The 19,274-nt window shown below is 40.5% G+C and overlaps 2 protein-coding genes across 6 annotated transcripts in view; one reads left to right on the top strand and one right to left on the bottom strand.

The window, feature by feature from the left end:
• Window positions 1–13,265, top strand: part of zdhhc13 (zDHHC palmitoyltransferase 13) — a 36,144-nt gene extending 22,879 nt beyond the window's left edge. For 2 of the 5 annotated variants that reach the window (XM_086025878.1, XM_086025877.1), the window contains 17 exons: window positions 2,334–2,385; window positions 3,291–3,511; window positions 5,695–5,817; window positions 6,047–6,124; window positions 6,250–6,394; window positions 6,481–6,545; window positions 7,912–8,074; window positions 8,324–8,449; window positions 8,572–8,705; window positions 9,515–9,617; window positions 9,982–10,104; window positions 10,192–10,254; window positions 10,340–10,433; window positions 11,010–11,093; window positions 12,284–12,441; window positions 12,530–12,627; window positions 12,721–13,265. In XM_086025878.1, the coding sequence (XP_085882004.1) occupies window positions 2,334–2,385; window positions 3,291–3,511; window positions 5,695–5,817; window positions 6,047–6,124; window positions 6,250–6,394; window positions 6,481–6,545; window positions 7,912–8,074; window positions 8,324–8,449; window positions 8,572–8,705; window positions 9,515–9,617; window positions 9,982–10,104; window positions 10,192–10,254; window positions 10,340–10,433; window positions 11,010–11,093; window positions 12,284–12,441; window positions 12,530–12,627; window positions 12,721–12,859 (1,969 nt within the window). In that variant the 3' untranslated portion in view covers window positions 12,860–13,265. Of the gene's footprint in view, window positions 1–2,330; window positions 2,386–3,290; window positions 3,512–5,694; window positions 5,818–6,046; window positions 6,125–6,249; window positions 6,395–6,480; window positions 6,546–7,911; window positions 8,075–8,323; window positions 8,450–8,571; window positions 8,706–9,514; window positions 9,618–9,981; window positions 10,105–10,191; window positions 10,255–10,339; window positions 10,434–11,009; window positions 11,094–12,283; window positions 12,442–12,529; window positions 12,628–12,720 lie in introns of all 5 variants that reach the window. The other 3 variants (XM_086025876.1, XM_086025875.1, XM_086025879.1) reach the window with 2 other exon arrangements.
• A 48-nt stretch (window positions 13,266–13,313) lies between these two features.
• Window positions 13,314–18,324, bottom strand: csrp3 (cysteine and glycine-rich protein 3 (cardiac LIM protein)). The gene is made up of 6 exons (XM_086025881.1): window positions 18,005–18,324; window positions 16,865–16,976; window positions 14,677–14,848; window positions 13,952–14,081; window positions 13,621–13,714; window positions 13,314–13,521 (listed from the first exon to the last, which is right to left on the bottom strand). Exons 2-6 carry the CDS (start codon window positions 16,974–16,976, stop codon window positions 13,454–13,456), a joined length of 576 nt encoding a protein of 191 aa, XP_085882007.1. The 5' UTR covers window positions 18,005–18,324; the 3' UTR covers window positions 13,314–13,453.
• Window positions 18,325–19,274: the final 950 nt, after the last annotated feature.

The following is a 19,274-nucleotide window of genomic DNA, read 5'->3' as shown; positions in this document are numbered from 1 at the left end:
ATATGTATCATATGAAGAGTCCAATGTATAACTCTTGGAGACAGTCCTGACCTCTTCTCACAAAATTCACTCTTCATCTTAGAAGACCTTGTATTCAATTCTATGTTTCCAACTTTGTTTGAACGTTGAAGAAAAGACCCTTTTCTGTCCACACAGTGCACAAGACACCCCACTAAGCACCTAACTCAAATGTTCTTCTGGAGGAATAGACAAGAATTATTCAACTGAAGAAGACAATCGCAAAACTGAACTATAAAAATTAGAGGTTGACTGATTACGCTCCTCAAAACTCAAAAGTAACGTTACAGGAAAATCAGCTAAATTTGAACAAAATTAGTTGCGAATAAAGACAAACGTTTCCAGCAATCTGTCAACAACAAAGAGAAAACTGGATCACTGGCTATAGTCATATTTTTTTTACCCCTTTCTATGGTGACTGAAGAGATTCCAACGGCTGCCAGCTCTGCGGCATTCAGCCCTATAAACAGACAGACTCACGGATACACACACGCACGCATATGCACACACACACACGCACACACAGGATAAGCAGTCAAAGGCAATTGAAAATAGAGGAAGCAGGGGTCATCCAGTAAAAACATGTAAGGGGATATTGGACAATGAAGAGAAGCTCCCATTTAAGACTGTGTGATTTAATAATGCTTACGAAGCCTCATGCACACTTCCAATTTCACATTTGTACACTTTACTGAACAACATATTTCAGTATGTTTCCACTCTATTTTGGAAAAAGTTTCTGGAATTGTGTAAATTTACAGTAAATGCAAAACACTGCTACTCCAAAGCTACCTGCTACATCTTAGTGAGAGGCTTTTTGAAGCTTTAAGCATCGCAAACGTCCAGCCAAGTGGTTTTAAAAGGCAATACGGATTTGAAAGAGGCAACACTGTGAGCGAAAGTAAATTGAAAAAAAATCTTTTAGCAGAAACTTTATATTACACAGTTAGTGATTGCAATCATCAACACAGCAGCTGTGACAAAAAAAAATCCTCAATCGTTTTGAGGCACAAGTGGTCAGTATTTAAAAAGCGTGTACATATCTAACTGACCATGACAGCTGACTGTTTGATCCTTAATGAGAATTGGGGGGTCCACTAATATGCACTGTTCACAGAACACTTAACTCAGACTCTCCTGAGATATAAACACATGAAAGTGAGAAGACCAGCGCTGATGCAATTATGATAATATAGTGTGCGTGCGTGTGCACGCATTTGATGTCATTTTATACAATATTCGGATATACCAGGATCTGAAATTACTATTTGGTTCATGTCACCATATTTTCCATATTTGTATTTCCTTCGCTCACCCAATGAGAGTCAATAAAAGAACTGATAAGAAATCCGATCACTGAGCCACATCGATATTGGAAGTGGAATTAATAAATTCTCTGCAATCGGCTGACGACCAATCCAGGGTGTACTTTGCCTCTCGCCCAAAGTCAACTTGGATTAGAAAATCGAAAATGGGTAGATGGAAATAAAGGATTCAAGTCAAGTCAAATTTATTTTTATAGCCCTTAATCACAGGAAAGTCTCAAAGGGCTTCACACATGCACCAGATCATATACACGACATCCCCCGATCTTAACCCCCAGGATGAAGCAAGGATGAATTCTTTAACAATCCCACCGTATAAATTGAGTCCCGGTGCACCTAAAATTTGAGAGATTATTTATTTACTTACTGTATTTTTTTTTTAAATTTATTATAGCGTCCTTCTTAAACAAGATAGAAAGGTGGTATAACCATACAGCACTTGGTTGAAATGCAGTAATTTAACACCAAAAATAAATAAAGTGCCCCCACCCCCGCCTCAAAAATGGTTTGTTGCACAGAATCTCTCTACACCCCTCCCCAAATGGACTCTGGGCACACTATCTGCATAGAGCAAAATGCCAATCATGATTTTACTATTGTGTTAGTGTAGGTTAGCGCAGAAGAAACTATATTCCGTTTTAATCCGAGGATTCCACTGCAAAATGATCAGTGGATTCATTTGTCTCCATTCATTGAATTGTGGCGCCATCGGCTGCCCTTCACGTGGAAATGCAGGAGTGTATCGAACCTTCCCCCCCACCTTTCTATGTAAGAGTGTCAGTTAAACGCTTCAAAATACGTTGAATTAAATAGTATTATATTATGTTTATAATAAATTATTATTACAATCACGCAAAATCTGTTAAACGACAATAATTACCCGAGCAGGTGAAACAGCATTGATGGTTTTTTTTTTTGGTTTTTTTTTAACCTTTATTCCGAAAACACGTAGCGGAAGTGGAATTTTGAATCATGCCTTTGCATTAGCAGGAACTTTCCCCGATTCCTTCACAACAAAATGGATTGGAGCAAAGGTGGTGATGTAAGTCTGTTTTTCTATTAAATATGAATCACCTTTTACTTGCTTTGCGAAGCTTTGGCACGCTTTAACTTATTGTCACTTTACGGTGAGGCCGTCTGTCAACAAGTTGCTTGAAGACGGACTAGCCTGTCTGTCTTCTCAACACTCAACTGTCAGACTGTTAGCATCAGCTCGCTAGCCTCGTGCTAGTAAGTAAACAGTGTGCAAGCTAGTTAGCTGACATTTCTCCCTTTTCTGGTCAGATGTGCATCATTGCTTCTGTTGGCACCCGCCTTGCAGTTTGGACACAATGGTTGGTTGGGCTATTAGAGGGGGCTGACAATGGAAAGCGCGCAATCAGTACAGGAGGCGTCTTCCTCATACTCATCGATCTGATAATGTAGTAGAAGTGTTTCCTGGAAGAATGTCTTGTCAAAGCCACATGTTGACACATTCTTGATGAGTGTCAGTCATATGTTATTTTGAAAACAAGCTTACTATCACATTTTTAATCTGGTTGTAGTTAATTAGGCAATTATTCCTTTTTAAAATGTCAAAAAATAAGTTTGAATGCAAAATAGATTATTGGACTAACATATTTATTCTATTACCCACATTAAATGAACCAACCAATTATTTCATAAGAAATTCATTTTTCAAATTATATGTATATTTTAATGAATGAACTAAATTAATACAACAAATATTGCAGGACTCAGGATAATGTAAATGGATGAATAAATTAAGTGGCCCGCTTCGCCAACCTCTGAGTCATATTGGGCATCAAGTCACAACACCTGTCCAAACTGTATGGTTAGGTTAACTCTGTGGCAGAGTGGTTTGGAAATAACGTCTTTCTTTGGTTATTGCAAAGAAGCAGATTGCATAACAATCTGCCCATTTCTTTTGTGTTTGGATTGTTGCAGTGTCACAGTCATGCACATGACAGCTGTCACCATGGACATTCAGGTCATTCTCACAGTCATGGGCCCAGTGCAGCGTTTGGGGGGATGGGGCTTCCGTTTGTGCCCTCTTTTCACGGACAGTTTGGCAACACTCCAGATGAAGTGTTGGACCTCAGTCTACAGCAAAGAAAACGGTCGCACCTGGATGACAGCAGCAGCTGGGACATAGTGAAGGCATCACAGTAAGACTTTTGTCATACAGTTGATTCAATAATTGTCTGTGCATATTTTGTTTCAGTTTTTAACCTTATGCAGTTATGAGAATTACCACCAAATTCACACAGGAGACACACACACACTCCCCACTACCACTTCAATTGTTTAGGAGTAATATGGTAAATTGTTACTATGATATTTTTATTTCAGGGCTTGGTGTAGTTGACACTGATACATAATTACAAGGTACATAAAAAAAAGTCAACATGTGCACTCAAGGCAAATAGAGCAAAGCAGGGCAAAGGCCGTCTCTTTTAGGAATCAGGAAGTATGAGGAAAATTCTCAGCTCAGTCACACCTTTCTGTGTGCTAATCACAATGTCCACTCCCCTGTCTCACTGTAGTAATAGCGGTTAATGTTTTGATGATGAGATGTAGTTTTCTGTCATGTGTGTCTGTCATATATATATATATATATATATATATATATATATATATATATATATATATATATATATAGCATCTATGTATGTTCTAGGTCCATATATATATATAGCATCTATGTGTATATATATATGGTAAATATAAATCAGGTTTATGGCAACCTAGAACACTTTAAACAACAGACAGAAAGGAAGACAAGAGAATCAGATTCTTTTTACTCGCGGCAGATGGAGATGTGCCAGTAACAAACTCTCCCGCTCTGAGAATCTGCCGCACCCTCTCTCTTTATTTTCTTGGGTGCTCCCTAATTGTATACATAGAAGTTGCTCCTCTGAAGGGTGGGGGGAACATGTAGCATTGTGACAAACAGTTTGAAAACGTTGTGTGTGAAATTGTGGTGTTATTTTTATACCCTGTCCAACCACAGGATGCTCTTCGATAAGAGCACCGTTCCTGTTTTGCAGCTGCGTCCTTCTCACCCTCTACTTTCTTCACTAACAATTTCAACTTACATGATGCAAACAAGGGGGGTGGATGAGATCCGCCCGGAGTTCATAAAGGCTCTGGATGTTGAGGGGCTGTCATGGTTGACACGTCTCTTCAACATCGCGTGGACATCGGGGACAGTGCCTCTGGATTGGCAGACCGGGGTGGTGGTCCCCCTTTTTAAGAAGGGGGACCGGAGGGTGTGCTCCAATTACAGAGGGATCACACTCCTCAGCCTCCCCGGCAAGGTCTATTCAGGGGTGCTGGAGAGGAGGGTCCGTCGGAAGGTCGAATCCCGGATTCAGGAGGAGCAATGTGGTTTTCGTCCTGGCCGTGGAACAGTGGACCAGCTCTACACCCTCAGCAGGTTCCTCGAGGGTGCATGGGAGTTTGCCCAACCGGTCTACATGTGTTTTGTGGACTTGGAGAAGGCGTTCGACCGTGTCCCTCGGGGAGTTCTGTGGGGGGTGCTTCGGGAGTACGGGGTACCGAGCCCCCTGATAAGGGCTGTCCGGTCCCTGTACCACCGATGCCAGAGTTTGGTCCGAATTGCCGGCAGTAAGTCGGATTCGTTTCCTGTGGGCGTTGGACTCCGCCAAGGCTGCCCTTTGTCACCGATACTGTTCATAACCTTTATGGACAGAATTTCTAGGCGCAGCCGAGGTGTCGAGGGGGTCCGGTTTGGTGGCCTCAGTATTGCATCTCTGCTTTTTGCAGATGATGTAGTACTGTTGGCTTCTTCAAGCCGCGATCTCCAACTCTCGCTGGAGCGGTTCGCAGCCGAGTGTGAAACGGTCGGAATGAAGATCAGCACCTCCAAATCTGAGACCATGGTCCTCAGTCGGAAAAGGGTGGATGATGCAAACAAGCTTATACAGCTGAATAAATGCTTTACAATACTTATCAGAGTAAATATGGGATGATTTATGTATGAATGTTCAAACAATGTTCATTGTACATAAGTGTAAAATTGCATGCAAATCCCAAGCCCCTAAGAAATGGCCTAATTCATATCACGGTATAAATGATCAGTTGGTCTTAAGATTTACCATTTGTTGCCAATGAATTCCCTGTGAAATCAATTGTATTTTTTAAATTATCGGAACTACGTTTGGTTACCTAGTGTATGAAATGCGCTTTATAAATAAAGCTGCCTTGTCTTTCCTAATAAAGGAGGAGACTCATGTGCTCCCTCCCCACTGTTATGTGTTTATGTTCTGGAGATTCATCAACTATTTTTTGGCACGTTGTTGATGAGTACTCTGCGTACTTGGCGCAGGTTTGGCGTCTTGGATCGCTGTAAGGAGTTGGTGGAAGCTGGATACGACGTCAGGCAGCTGGACAAAGAGAACGTGTCACTGTTGCACTGGGCGGCCATCAACAATCGCTTGGAGCTGGTGAAGTATGATGTGCTCTTGTCTCTTTTTTGTTGTTGTTTTGGAACTCTGTTGAGCTGGCACGTTGTTTAAAAGGATTTCAGCACAGATGCCAAATCGTTGGGCGCATTAGCATGATTGTTATTTGGTTGTCGGAGATGGACTTTGGCAACATGGATCGATCGAACTCAAAATAGATGCATTGTGTAAATTGAAACCCTTGTCAATGTATTTTCTTGTGATTTTATTTTGAAGGTATTACATTTCTAAAGGGGCAATAGTTGACCAGCTTGGAGGGGACCTCAACTCTACACCTCTTCATTGGGCCATAAGGTGACAACACCATTTCGAATCTACTATTGATTAGTATTAGTAATATGCTAATAGTAGCATATTGTCCAGTTTGGAGACTTGTCAGTCTTTCTTCAATAAAGCACGGTTTGTGTTTGTCTGATCAGGCAGGGCCACCTGCCCATGGTCATTCAGCTGATAAGGTATGGAGCAGATCCCTCCATTGCGGACGGGGAAGGTTATCGTGCTCTTCACCTGGCCATCCTCTTCCAGCACATGGCCATAGCAGCTTATCTTATGGCCAAGGGACAGGTCAGCGCCCGCTTGATAGTTTATACTTTGGTCTCTTTTGTTTCCCCTCTTGATATGTTTTGACTTTTTGTCATTTCGCCTTCCAGGAAGTTGACGGCCCTGACTGCAATGGACAGACACCTCTGATGCTAGCAGCCCAGAAGATTATCGGGTACGTTTCAACTGAAGACTCTTAGACCGTCCATAACTGCCCTACGATTGGCTAATGGCCAGTCCAGAGCAGACGCGGACAAACTACGGCCCTATATACGGAAATCTAAATCATTCAATCAATTCATCTTGTCGGCGTTTCCCCAGTAGATGGCGCACTGACTATTGGTGGACTTTAGTGGAAGTGCACTGTGTCTGACCATATTCATAGTTTCATATGGGTAAAAATAGCGAAAGCTTGTGGCCAAAATAATAGCTAGTGACCATTACGTGTCGGGCACATTCAAATAATGAACTTGATCCCAATTATTCTCTTTTGTTCTTGTTCACGTCTTCCACTAAAATCCCCTTCATTGTAAAAAACTGCACAAGGAATGACGAGAACACCGGTACAATTATTTATTTGTGTTTCTTGTATTACTGTTTAATTTCATTCCTTGTGTTCTTCATTGCACAGAACTTTTTCTTCACACATAAGTCACATTTTATATAGTGAAAAATAATAGTTGACTTTAAATAACAAATAACAGGAAAAAAGTACAGAAAGTTTTGAGATAATTCAGGTGTTTTTGAGAATGGAGTCACTGAAGGGGAAAACGCGAGGAGAGGACGTGTTTGAGCAGGTGTGTAAACGCCGCAACTTGCATATTCATTGACACAAACTTACTACCTGGATGAGAGCTACTTTGCACGTTTGAAAGACTCAGCCCTCAGTGCACACTTTTAGTAAAACGGGTTGTTCATTTATTTGCATGTGCTTAGTGTGCTATGATGTTTGCACACTACACACAACGCTTTAGTATATCTGGCCCAAAAATTCTATCCATATATTGCTGGCCCGGCCCAGCTGGGAATAAATGGATGGATGAATAATGTCCAGGTGTCCAAATACTTACAGCGGAAGTCGACCCAAAGATATTTTTTTCAAGAATATGGCCTTAGCAGGCCCACTAGTTGAAACAAGGCAATAGGATTAATATTAATATGCAGCAAAATCCACCCGTTTTTAGCCATCTCTGAGGGCGGCCATTTTGACACTTCTGTCGACTGAAAATGACATCACACACCCGCAGGGCTCAGATAACGACCAATCATGGCTCCGCTTCAGAAAACAGGTCAGCCGTGATTGGTCGTTACCTGAGCCCTGAGCAGTTGTGATGTCATTTTCAGTTTTTGCTGCTTAACTCATCTTCCACAAACGCAATATTAATCAGAATGCCGTGTTTCAACTAGTGGGCCTGCATAGAACATATTTTTTTTCAAATATGTTTGGGTTGAGTTCACCATTTGTTTGGAAGTGTCTGCTCATTCAACATGACTGATATCGAGAAGTTGAAAAGTAAAGTGCTCTTGTTTTTGTATCGCAGGCCTGAGCCCACAAACTTCTTAATCAAAAACAACGCTTCTCTGAGCGCCGTGGACAAAGTGAACAGAAACACCCCGCTTCACTGCGCCGTCCTGGCGGGCAACGTCGACGCCGCGTACGTCCTGCTGGAGGCCGGAGCCAGCTTGGATCTGCAAAACATCAACGTGAGCCCCACTCAGAAGTCATTTATTGTACTGTAAAGCCTCTCTGATGGCGGAGGTTCGAGACTGAGCCCTGACGACAATAGCAAAAATGTTCACAAAAACAATGCCGCCCTAAAATTTTTTATAATTGCCCATATTTGTAGTTTAAATCCACCAAAAGGACACATGCCGCAAGCAACCGTCTTTCATCCGACGTTTTTGATGTACGTATGTTTCATATTACTCTTAGCGTTATTGTATCCCTCTCAGGGCCACACACCTCTCGAGCTGGCCCACCAGGTGCACAGCCCCCTGCTCATCTACATGCTCAACCAAGTCCAACAGGAGAGGATCCACGCCAACTCGCGCTGTTTACGAATTGTCACCAAATACAAAGTACGCAAACGCTACATATCAAATTCGTTTTTTCAAACATGTCGCTTTGACATTTCACAGACGTTACAGCTTTATAATGTAATTTTGGGATTTTTTATATTTTTTTCCTCCTTCCCCCGCAGGTGTTTCTTCAGTTTTTGCTCTCCACTGCCATGTTTGGCTGCGTGGCTGCCATATTGGATATGAATTCAGACTCCTGGTTGCTCAAAGGGATCCTGCTAGTATGCGTGGTTGGTGCAGTCAGTTTGGCCACAAGGTTTGTGGCCGATTTGCTATTGTGACATATTTTACTGGGTGTCCATAATGTCTCTTTACAATTACAACAAATGAATAGACATATCTGTGAGTAGATATAGTCGTGGTTTTTTGGGGGGTCATATTTATTCCAGCTCTTATATGGGCACTATTAGTTGCATGAACCCCATAACCAAACATTTTTTTACATGCAAAAATTGAGGACACGCCCCCTTTGCCATACGTAACCATGTTGTATCATTCCGTCTGTGTATCCGATGTCATCAACAGGGTACGTGAAATACATAAATGTAATGTGATGATAAACTTTGACAAACACTGAGTACATGGAACAAATTAGGACTGAGTAATGAATCGAAATAGTTATGATTATTACACTCCACGATTAGCATTATCGTAATAAACGATTATTAAAATGTATTAAATTCCAACGCACTGTTTGTTTACACAAGAAAATCATACTTGAATTTGTACATTTGCACCTTTTTTTAATTTTATAACTAATTTTATAGCTTTTGTTTGATCCAAAATGAACTCACCGGTACGTAAACTTTTTTGTCATTATATTTTTTACATTTAAACATTTTCTTGATTTGTATCCAAAAATAATCGACCGTTTGAATAATCGTGATTTCAATAATTACCAAAATAATCATGATTAATATTTTTTTCATAATCGAGCAGCCCTAGAACACATGTGATTAATATATCATCGGTTGCTTTTGTCATCTATATTTTTGGGGCACAAAGACAATCGGTACAATGCCTGTAAAGTATGTAGCAGTACTTGTATCTTTTGTGTCTCACCAGGAATTTCCCCAGAGCGGTGTTTCAGTCCCTTATACCAGCTACAACTCTCATGGCCTCCATCTTCTGGATGCTTGTCACTTGGTGCCTCTGGTTCCTACCAGATATCCTTTGGTTGAAGAAGCCTTCGCATATACGGTGGAATGTATGACGGCTTCCCTGTATGTCGAGAGTTAGCTTCGCACCCTTCAAAATTTAAATGTATTTTCGAGGGATGGACCGGGCTGATTATCGGCACCGATATTTGGCTTTTTTTGAACATGAATATCTGCTCCAAATATCGGTTATTGGCCTCCCTTGACTACTAATAATCAGTATCGGCCCTGAAAAAAAGCATATCGATCGATCTCTAGTATTTTCATTCATATTTCGTCTACCACTCAGTATGCTCTTGATTGTCGTTCCGGTGTTACTAATGAGATTTTATCCTCCTGGTCTGATTGAATATTTCTTAACATCTGCGCCCACATGGCCACAGCGCCACAATCCAGGTTCTTTTCACGCTTAACGCCACTGCTCTGCTCTACTACTACCTCCGTGCCTGCAAGACTGACCCTGGCTTTGTCAGGGCAACTGAAGAGGAGAAGAAAATGGTCCGTCTGTTTTTGTTGTTGTTGAGGATGCTGTCGTCAGGGAAACATGTTCATGAACTACAGCCTTTTGCTTCTTTCCCTCTGCAGAATGTGTTGTTGTTGGCTGAGGCCGGCTGTCTGGACCCGAGTATATTCTGCACTTCCTGCATGGTGAGATTTCCAGCGAAAAGAGCTCGATCACAGATGCTGTTTACCTCGGTAACGGCTCGGAGCTGTTGTCAATGCTTTGAATCAGATTAAGAAACCAGTTCGAGCGAGCCACTGTCAGAGATGTGACGCATGTGTAGCCAAGCAGGACCATCACTCCGTCTGGACCAACACCTGCATTGGTACTGCACACTTCTGCTTAATGTCAGTTATAAAACTACTCCATAATTGAAATGTAGCTGCCATTTTTCTCTCTGGGTACAGTTGAGTTTAATGTGGGCTCTTAAAGGGGAAGTCAACCCTAACATATTTTTTGAAGAATATGTTCTATGCAGGCCCGCTAGCATTTTGGCATTCTGATAAATATTGTGTTTGTGGAATAGGACTTTATCCACCTGTTTTAGTCACTTCTGGGGGCGTCCATTTTGTCACTTCTGACTGACTGAAAATGGCATCACAGTTGATCAGGTAACGACCAATCACGGCTCACCTGTTTTCTCAATCTGAGCCGTGATTGGTCGTTACCTGAGAAACTGTGATGTCATTTTCAGTCAGTCAGAAGTGACAAAATGGCTGCCCCCAGAGATGACTAAAAACGGGTGGATTTTATTACTTAAGTCATATTCCACAAACATATTCATCATGCTTCAACTAGTGGGCCTGCATAGAAAATATTCTTTAAAAAAATGTATATGTTTGGGTGGATTTCCGCTTTAAAAGTGAATTTCGTTTGACTGAGTCCTTTTGTTTTGTTGCAGGCGCCCGGAACCATCTTTATTTTGTCCTTTTCTTGCTCTCCCTCTTGCTCATGGGCGTCTGGATTTTCTACGGTTGTCTTGTGTGTGAGTCATTGCACCACACAGTCAAAACGTCTCACATAATCCATCTTGTTTTATCTTGTTTTTATAAAGCAATACAGTTCACTTTTGTTGTCTTCCCAAATATTTGGACAGGCGCCACATTTAATGAAATTTTTTTTTGTACCCTTTGGGTATCAACCCCACAGAAATACACATTTAATCTAAATTACAGTGAAAGCATAGACAAGTAATTGTGTCGGTCAATGAATAAATTGACAATGGAGTAATGCCAAGCTTATGCTTGTTTCAATCAATTGGGCAGAGGCCAACTAAATACTATGTAAGTTAATTTTTGTATTTCTTTATGTATTTTTGGTTACCTTTGTGATGTCACTGCCTGCTGTTGACACTTGCAGTAGCAAAATGTTATCCGTATGCTCTGATTTTCGGGAAAAAAATGCAACAGAAGTGCATCTGTACAGTACATTCACATGCAGCAAAACTCACAGCTTCTTCCACTAACAACCCAGACCAATCATAGTTCCTCCCCGATCAGGTTATTATAGTTTACTAAAACTGAAGCAATAATAGAACTGAAAAAAAAACAAAAAAACAGCATTTTCACTTATTTTATTTCGTGAACAAAAATGCTTTTACAAAAACCAACTGAAAATCTTACATTTATTAACTATAATTAAAGTGATCCTTGGCAGTTAATATTTTACATGAGCTTCGGAGTTCATTTTAAATTGATTTATTTTGGTATTGCTGTATGTCTGTACAGAAGAAGGAAGGTCAAACATTTGAGAATTGGAGTTGATGCTACTTTATTACACAATAGTTAATGACCTTTTTTTTTTTTATCTTGCACCTGACAAATACTTCATACGTTGCAAAAAAAACAAAAAAACGAATACTACAGCTAATAAAAATTAAACTAAAACGGAACATTTTTAAAAAGATCAAAATTGGTCAAAACTAACAAACCTGCTCCAAAAACGAATTAAAATGAACTGCGACCCTTGCGAGGATAAGCGGATCAGACAATGGAGGGATGGATGAATTTAAAAAAACAAAAGTCAAAACGAAATCAAAATGAAGTGTAATGGCAAATTTGAAACTATTATAACCCTGCTCGCTAGAAGGTGAATTTGTTACTAAATAAATAAATAAAATAACAGTCTCAGCAACTTTTTGCCGGACGCAAATGACCTTTGCGCTTCCGTTTCCAGACTGGTCGACGCATTGCATGCCGCGCCGTGACGAGCCGGGTCTGGTGGCGGCGGCCTTTGCCGTGATCGACTGCTCTCCGTGGTTGCTGTGCGTCTTCTTGCTGGCCTTGTACCACACCTGCTGGTCCAGCTTCCTCCTGCTCCTGCAGCTCTACCAGGTGAGACGCTGGTCAGCCTGCCCGGGCGCCGTCGCAGTAATCCATCCGCCCATCTCGATTTACGGCCCTCGTATCCCTCGCGGTCCAGATCGCTTTCCTCGGACTGACCACCGCCGAGAGGATGAGCCTGATGATGCACGCGAGAAAACTCGGACAATCCTTGTCCTTGTCCCAAAATCCATACAAGTGAGTTGTCACAAGTCATGCCACTTTTCACTTATTTTGACCTCATGGTGGTCTTGGGTTTTGTATCCATAAATACGTGCCGTCTCGTCGTAGTTTGGGTGTCGTGAGGAACCTGGCGTCCTTCTTCCACCTGCGGTGCTGCGGCCTCTTCAAACCGGCCGTCATCGACTGGACGCAGCAGTACCCGCCAGGCCGGGACCAGCGTTTGTTCAGACACACGGACCTGGTGTAATGCTCAGGGCTAGAACCTTACCAGTGGCTTCGGACCAAAAAGCACAGTGGAATTTATTTATTTTTCTAATCCATCGAAAAGGCTCATTTGTGAAGTAAAACCACTCCAGTGGATGAAAAAAAAAAAAGCAATGCGTTGCTATTTTTTGTCTTTTTTTTTTTTTTGTACAGCCTGCTGCTGCCTTTTTGACCCGTGGAAGTCAAACGAATCACCTGCAGCTGTATTGCAGAAATGTAAAAATTGTTTTTTGACATTTGAGTTTCACATGTCGCAAGCTTCTTTTTTAAACGTGTTTTCGTAGAGCAAAGATCTTTCTTACGTGCTAAGTCTGTTTTGTAAGAATCGCATGTGTTTCATAATGAAAGACCACTATGATACTCCAATAAAGCAACTTGGGTATTCTTAACCTCTCGACACTCTTGGCCTAAGACTGACAAGCGCTATAGAAAATGGATAGATGGAGGTTTTGGTACAAATATGGTTTATTACGAACAAACTAGAGCAAAATCAGTGCCACCATTGCTATTGTTCTGATGTAACAATGTTTCCTTTAAGGCTGGTTCATCTTTCCCGACTTCCAAACAGTGTTCACTCTCATTCGTCCAACATGGCGGCATTGCCCAGTCCAAATCCTTTTGGCCCAAAGTTTTTGGCATAGCAAACTGAGAAGAAAAATCAACAGTTAAGGTTAGTACAATAAGTTGTATTTTTTTTTTTGTATTCTTGCCTGTTTTAGATTGAAGCCTTTTGAACCTTTGTACCTTTACAGTAGATCTCTCCATCCTTGTCGGTCACTGTGGTCGACTCCAGACTTTTACCACACATAGCACAGCGGAAGCACGTTTTATGCCAAGGCTGCAGACGCAGACAATAGCAAACAGTACACACGCTATAAATTGACATTTTTATTTTACGCACACAATATCGAGTGATGAAATTTAGCCCAGACGTCATTAGAAGCAATGTATATCATTTTGAGTGCAAACAAGTTCATCTAGCGAGAGAGACCCAAGAGCCGATAATGGTGAGTGGACAAAGTCGGAGAAATATGACAGTATACTGTATTTCAAAATAAATAGCTGCACTCCTTACCTTTCCACCTCCCATCACCTTCTCTGCTGCATAGACAGCTTTGGAGCAGCGAGAGCAGCGGTCAGAGCTTCCGAACTTCTGGGAGAACTTGTTAGAAGTGGAATTTGTGGAAGTTTGCCGTGGTTTAGAGCTGGAATGGAAGAAATTGTGGCACACGTGAAATTTGGCTCTGTGTTTTTAATGTAATTGTATTTTTTAAATACTTCGTTTTAGTATTAGTTTTTTTATGGATTTTTTTTCGAGTGCAAAAAAGTATGTTGTGCAACCTACAATTCTCCAATAATTGACTTTGGTTCTCTGTAGCTTATATATCCAAGGGTGACACGTACGGATTAAATAGTCTCCAATCAAGCTAGCAAGTTTTTTGAATCTGTGATTGAACTGGACTAACAAGCCAAGACTGCTATTGGCTGGAATTTAGCCTCACCTAAATTCAGGTGTCACTGAGTTTTAATCAAGGTTGTTATAGTTGATGAAAATTAACAAAAAATTAAAACAAAGTTTGATAATACATTTAGGAACGTTAAGGAAATAAAAAAAATATATTTTTTAAATATATAAAAATAAAACTGAAATGACACAATTTCAAAAATAAAGTTGAACACATTTTCTCGAAAAACGACATGAAACTAATTGAATTAAAAAATATATATAATAATAAAAACTAACTATAATGAGATGTTCAAAACTATTGTAACCCTGGTTTGAATTCAGTGTGATCATACTCATCAGGCTGCAGGCTGACGTGCTTTCCAACAGGATCCGAACTCAGAGCTCCGGCCCCTTGCCCGTACCCGTAACCTTTTGGCCCATATTTCTTGCCGTAGCAAGATTTGCAGTAGATCTCAGACTCGTGCGCAGCTACCGTGGTGCTGTCCAGTCCCTTCCTGCAGCTCACTGTGCAGAGCAAAAAGAAACACTGTAAGAGTGCATTTTGGTATCGATCCGATATCAAGTAAATGCAGGGCTAGTATCGCCGATACCTTTTTTTTTTTTTTTAAACAATGAATTACCGCATAATCGACGTGCTAAATCTCAATTAACTTTCATGACCTTTAAGTGTTTTCGTGAATTTTTCCTTGTTTATTGTGCAAACTGTGCCTGCTCGGCGCTCAGACAGAAATCTGGCTGTCGCTTGTTTGGCAAAACCGCAAGAGCGAAAATAAACTACAATTGCGATCTGATCTGGCAAATATTGATACTGATTTGGTAATACTGATATTTGAATCGATTCGCCCAGCAGCTGTCAGGACAAAAGTGTTATTGTGGTAAAATGAAGAATTCAAATTCAGGAAGAAATAATGATATCATAGTTGACTTTTAAAGCAGTGTGACTGGGTCTGGCCGGGGTGTCAAACTGGAGTGCCGGTTGAACAAAGCCAGCACCTAGCAAGTTTTATCAGTCAGCAGAGCCATTACACGTACGTAGACGTGTATTTATTTCTATTTATAGCAAGAGATGCAAGTGCGAACTGAAGCTTGGAGAAAAGACGAACACTGCGCAGAGGGACGGGCTTATCTTGGAGGCCTTTCAGACATCCCAGTGGAACAAACTAGTCATCACACAGTCTGGGGTTGCAACTTAATCTTGTGCAGATGAACAAATACGGTCAAGTACTGTATCGGAAGACTGGGCAGCTGCTGATGGTCATGTGACCTCCAAACATGGCAGCATCATGACATTAGTAATATATGGGATCACTTCCATTTCACTTGGTCTTCTTATTCTTTCTTACTCAGTTGGTTGGACGGACATCTTTGCTATGATTGGCTGTTTTGATTCTTTTGAATCAGGGATAGACCGATTATCGGCCGGGCCATTTACACTGGTCAAAATATTTTTACTTTTTTTTTTTTTTTTTTTTTTAATCACAGATGCAAGTCAACTTTTCTTTTCTAGATGATTTTTTGCTTTGCACTGATTCCAAATCTGCCCTCCTTTTCTCTCTTAGCACTTTAGGTATTCATAATAACAACAATAATATAATATTTGATATATTGTATTTAGTAATATTTATGAATTAAGGGTTAGGTTCAGCAACAGGTGTAATTTTTTCAGGAACATCATAGCTATGAATTACAATGCATGGTAAATAAAATATAAAAAACCTGGTGGCCTTGAAAAAAAAAAGTAATGGTAATTTGAAAAAAATCTACATCAAAAATACATTTAGAGACATATAAAGCAATCTCTGATTAAAATCTTGCTGTTAAACAGTGTTATCAGTGCCAATATTTGGCATTTTGACAAATATTGGCATCGGCCTTTACTAAAAATCTGACGGTAAGAGATCAATTTAAAAGTGTGTTAACTTCAGGGAACTATTCATTTAAAATTTCAGTTAACTTTATAAGACATTCTGATGATGACCCTTGGGAGTACCCTGAACTTTCCATTAGAATTTATCAATTTTAACATGTACAAATTTGTATTTGTATTTTTAAATCTCCCTGTATATGATGGTTGAAATAATGCTTCTTTTTCTTGGAGAATTTTAAAAAATATGTCTATTGTGCTACACACAAAAAAAAACACCATTATACAAATCTGAAAAGTTGTTCAATAAACACATGCTTGAATAAATGTCAACAAAGTTAAGAGCTGAAGTTTTTGTTTTTTTAAACTTCTTCGTTTTTACTGAAAATGAAAATCCAAATATTGGAAATCAGCCTCCTTGAGTACTACAGTATTGGTATCTGCCCTGAAAAAAATTTGGATGTTGGTTACGCCCTCTTGCTTGTACCTTTTATTCGTCAATCCCCTTTTGTTTTCTTTCTTGGCCTCAGAATTATTTTTTCCAGGTCTTGCATCTTTTAATTTCTTTTTCATTGTTCATATTTTCATACCGTTATATACGCTTGACATTCAGACGATAAGGTGAGTGAGCAAGAGGAAAGACAAAGTGTTCTTACTGCACATAAAGCAGGTTTTATGGAAGCTCCTCGCATTACATTGGATCTCCTCTGCATGGTAGACAGTCTTGTCACAGGCTGCACACTTTGCACCGCCTCCCCAGTTTGGCATCTAAGTTAAATAACAACAATAACACACACACACACACACACACACGCATGCAGTACATGAAACATGATAAATGTCATTGGACTGTTTTGAACTGTTTGTGTGGATGCGGTTTGAGTCTAAAAGGGACTTTATTGATGTACACATCAACTGCATGGTTACAAGTATTGGGAAAAAGCCTGTGTTTTTTTTTTGTTTTGTTTTTGTTTTTAGGGGGCGAAAACTTTCTACACTATTGTGGTGTGTGGCTCGCAAGTGGGCCTGTCTCACAATACAATTTTGAATGTGTTTGATGGGCTTGAAGTCAGGGCTCTCATCCAACTAGGCTTTTGTGGACCGTTTGGGCTTTGTGTGCTGGGGCAGACTCATGCTGGAACAGAAAAGGGCCTTCCCTAAAACTGTTGCCACAAAGTTAGAAGCATACAAAGAGTCAATCGCGAGTTCAACCTTTGACTTATTAAGAAGTACAAACCAATAACATTGTTGTGAATAATTGTCTAATTGTGCACATTTTGTTATTGATAAAAATAGATTTTTTTAAAGAAATACAAACCAATATTATTACCAGTCCATACAGCACTTGTCCATACAAAACTTTTAGATAATGAAACTTCTCATACTTTAGTTGAAAATCTTTTATGTCACAATGTTTGTTTGAACTTTAAATTCAATTAACTGAATGTGTAAGTAAATGACTGTAATGCCAGCATTGCAGAAAACATTGACATTAACTTTTAATGGGCAGAGAAAAACAACAATAAATTAACTCTCAAATAATTTTATTTACTTATCACTTTCCGTTTGGGCAGGATTGATATCAAACAAAATGTCCCCGGAATGTCTTTTCCCAATGAATTCTAGTGTCTGCTCATCAGCGGATGTCCATAACCTCACAACAATGGCATTCGAGGTTTCATGAATAGAAACTTAAACTAGACATTGTGCTGTACAGAAGCCAACATCTCGATAAAAAAAAAAACCCCACCATAAAACAATAATAGATTTGTTGTACAAAGTAAATCAGCGCTTACCTTGATTCACGTCTGTGTGCCTCTGCCCCGCAGTGGCGTCGTATGCTCCAGGCTGTCTTAAATAGGGCCCATCTCGCCATTAGCAGTGACGCCTCAACCAAAGTATCCCCCTAAAATAACTTGTGAGTGAGCCAAGCCCTCTGACCCTTCATCACAGGCTGAGTGAGGCCTTGACCGTCAGCTACATAAACATTTGGTGCGGATTTACCGAGCGACACGGGAGCCAGGACTCACAGCTGCATGCAGGGTTAGGGATTACCTCCAAACAAATAAACCGGGGACACTCACAGGGCGGGAAATGATTGACCGACTGAATATGAGCGGCGCAGTTGGCCGTGTTATCCCACTGCTATTTGGCCACCAGAAGCTTTTCGTGAATTTAAGTGTATTCACCCAAGTGGGAAACTGGATATTCAGCCTGAGTTGTGCTTGAATGACAGAGGAATAATTGAATAGGAGAGATTGTAGTATGAGTATACCCTTTTGACTGTAACACACCTATTGACAATTTACAATCTTCAATTAACCTAACTCGCATATTTTGGGGGGATTTGGAAAGTACCGAAAGAAACTGACGCAAGCACGGCAAGAAAATAGAAATTTCACACAAGCTGAGATTCGAATCCAAGACCTTGACTGTGAGGCAGGCGTACTAACCATTAGACCACCATGATGCCACATTTGTATTTATAGGAAATATATCAAGCAATTGCGATTCCCTAGGAAATTGCGTTTCATTGTGGAAAATTATTGAACATCTGAAATGATTTGAGGATTATAAAACAGAGTGGGGGAAAAAACATCACAGTTTACAGCAGTGTTTTTCAAATTCTGCCTGGTGTGCCGCAAGATATTGTCAGGTGTGCCGTGGAAAAATGTGTGTGCCTGTGCGGTCTAGCGCCTGGTAGCGTAATCGTGGCTTTACTATATTGTAGTACTCTTCCATACCAGCAGGTGGCAGCAGCGGCAGCAGGTAGCTAATTCTTTGTTTAGAGACAAGCGAATTAGTGACGCGGGTTTATCTAAACAGGGCAGTTTCACACTGGGGTAGCGTAATCGTGGCTTTACTATATTGTAGTACTCTTCCATACCAGCAAGTAGCAGCAGCAGCGGCAGCAGGTAGCTAATTCTTTGTTTAGAGACAAGCGAATTAGTGACGCGGGTTTATCTAAACAGGGCAGTTTCACACTGGGGTAGCGTAATCGTGGCTTTACTATATTGTAGTACTCTTCCATACCAGCAGGTGGCAGCAGCAGCGGCAGCAGGTAGC

This window comes from Filicampus tigris, chromosome 3 (genome assembly GCF_054856515.1).
Source record: "Filicampus tigris isolate MCC_2025a chromosome 3, RoL_Ftig_1.0, whole genome shotgun sequence".
Taxonomy (NCBI): domain Eukaryota; kingdom Metazoa; phylum Chordata; class Actinopteri; order Syngnathiformes; family Syngnathidae; genus Filicampus; species Filicampus tigris.
This window is presented reverse-complemented; position numbering and strand designations above follow the sequence as displayed.

Coding starts and splice junctions, on each gene's coding strand:
- csrp3 (XM_086025881.1), bottom strand. CDS start 16,976: ATGCCAAACTGGGGAGGCGGTGCAAAGTGTGCAGCCTGTGACAAGACT. Junction 13,715..13,951: donor AGGTGATGGGAGGTGGAAAG/GTAAGGAGTGCA, acceptor CTGCGTCTGCAG/CCTTGGCATAAAACGTGCTT. Junction 13,522..13,620: donor TGGAGAGATCTACTGTAAAG/GTACAAAGGTTC, acceptor TTTTCTTCTCAG/TTTGCTATGCCAAAAACTTT.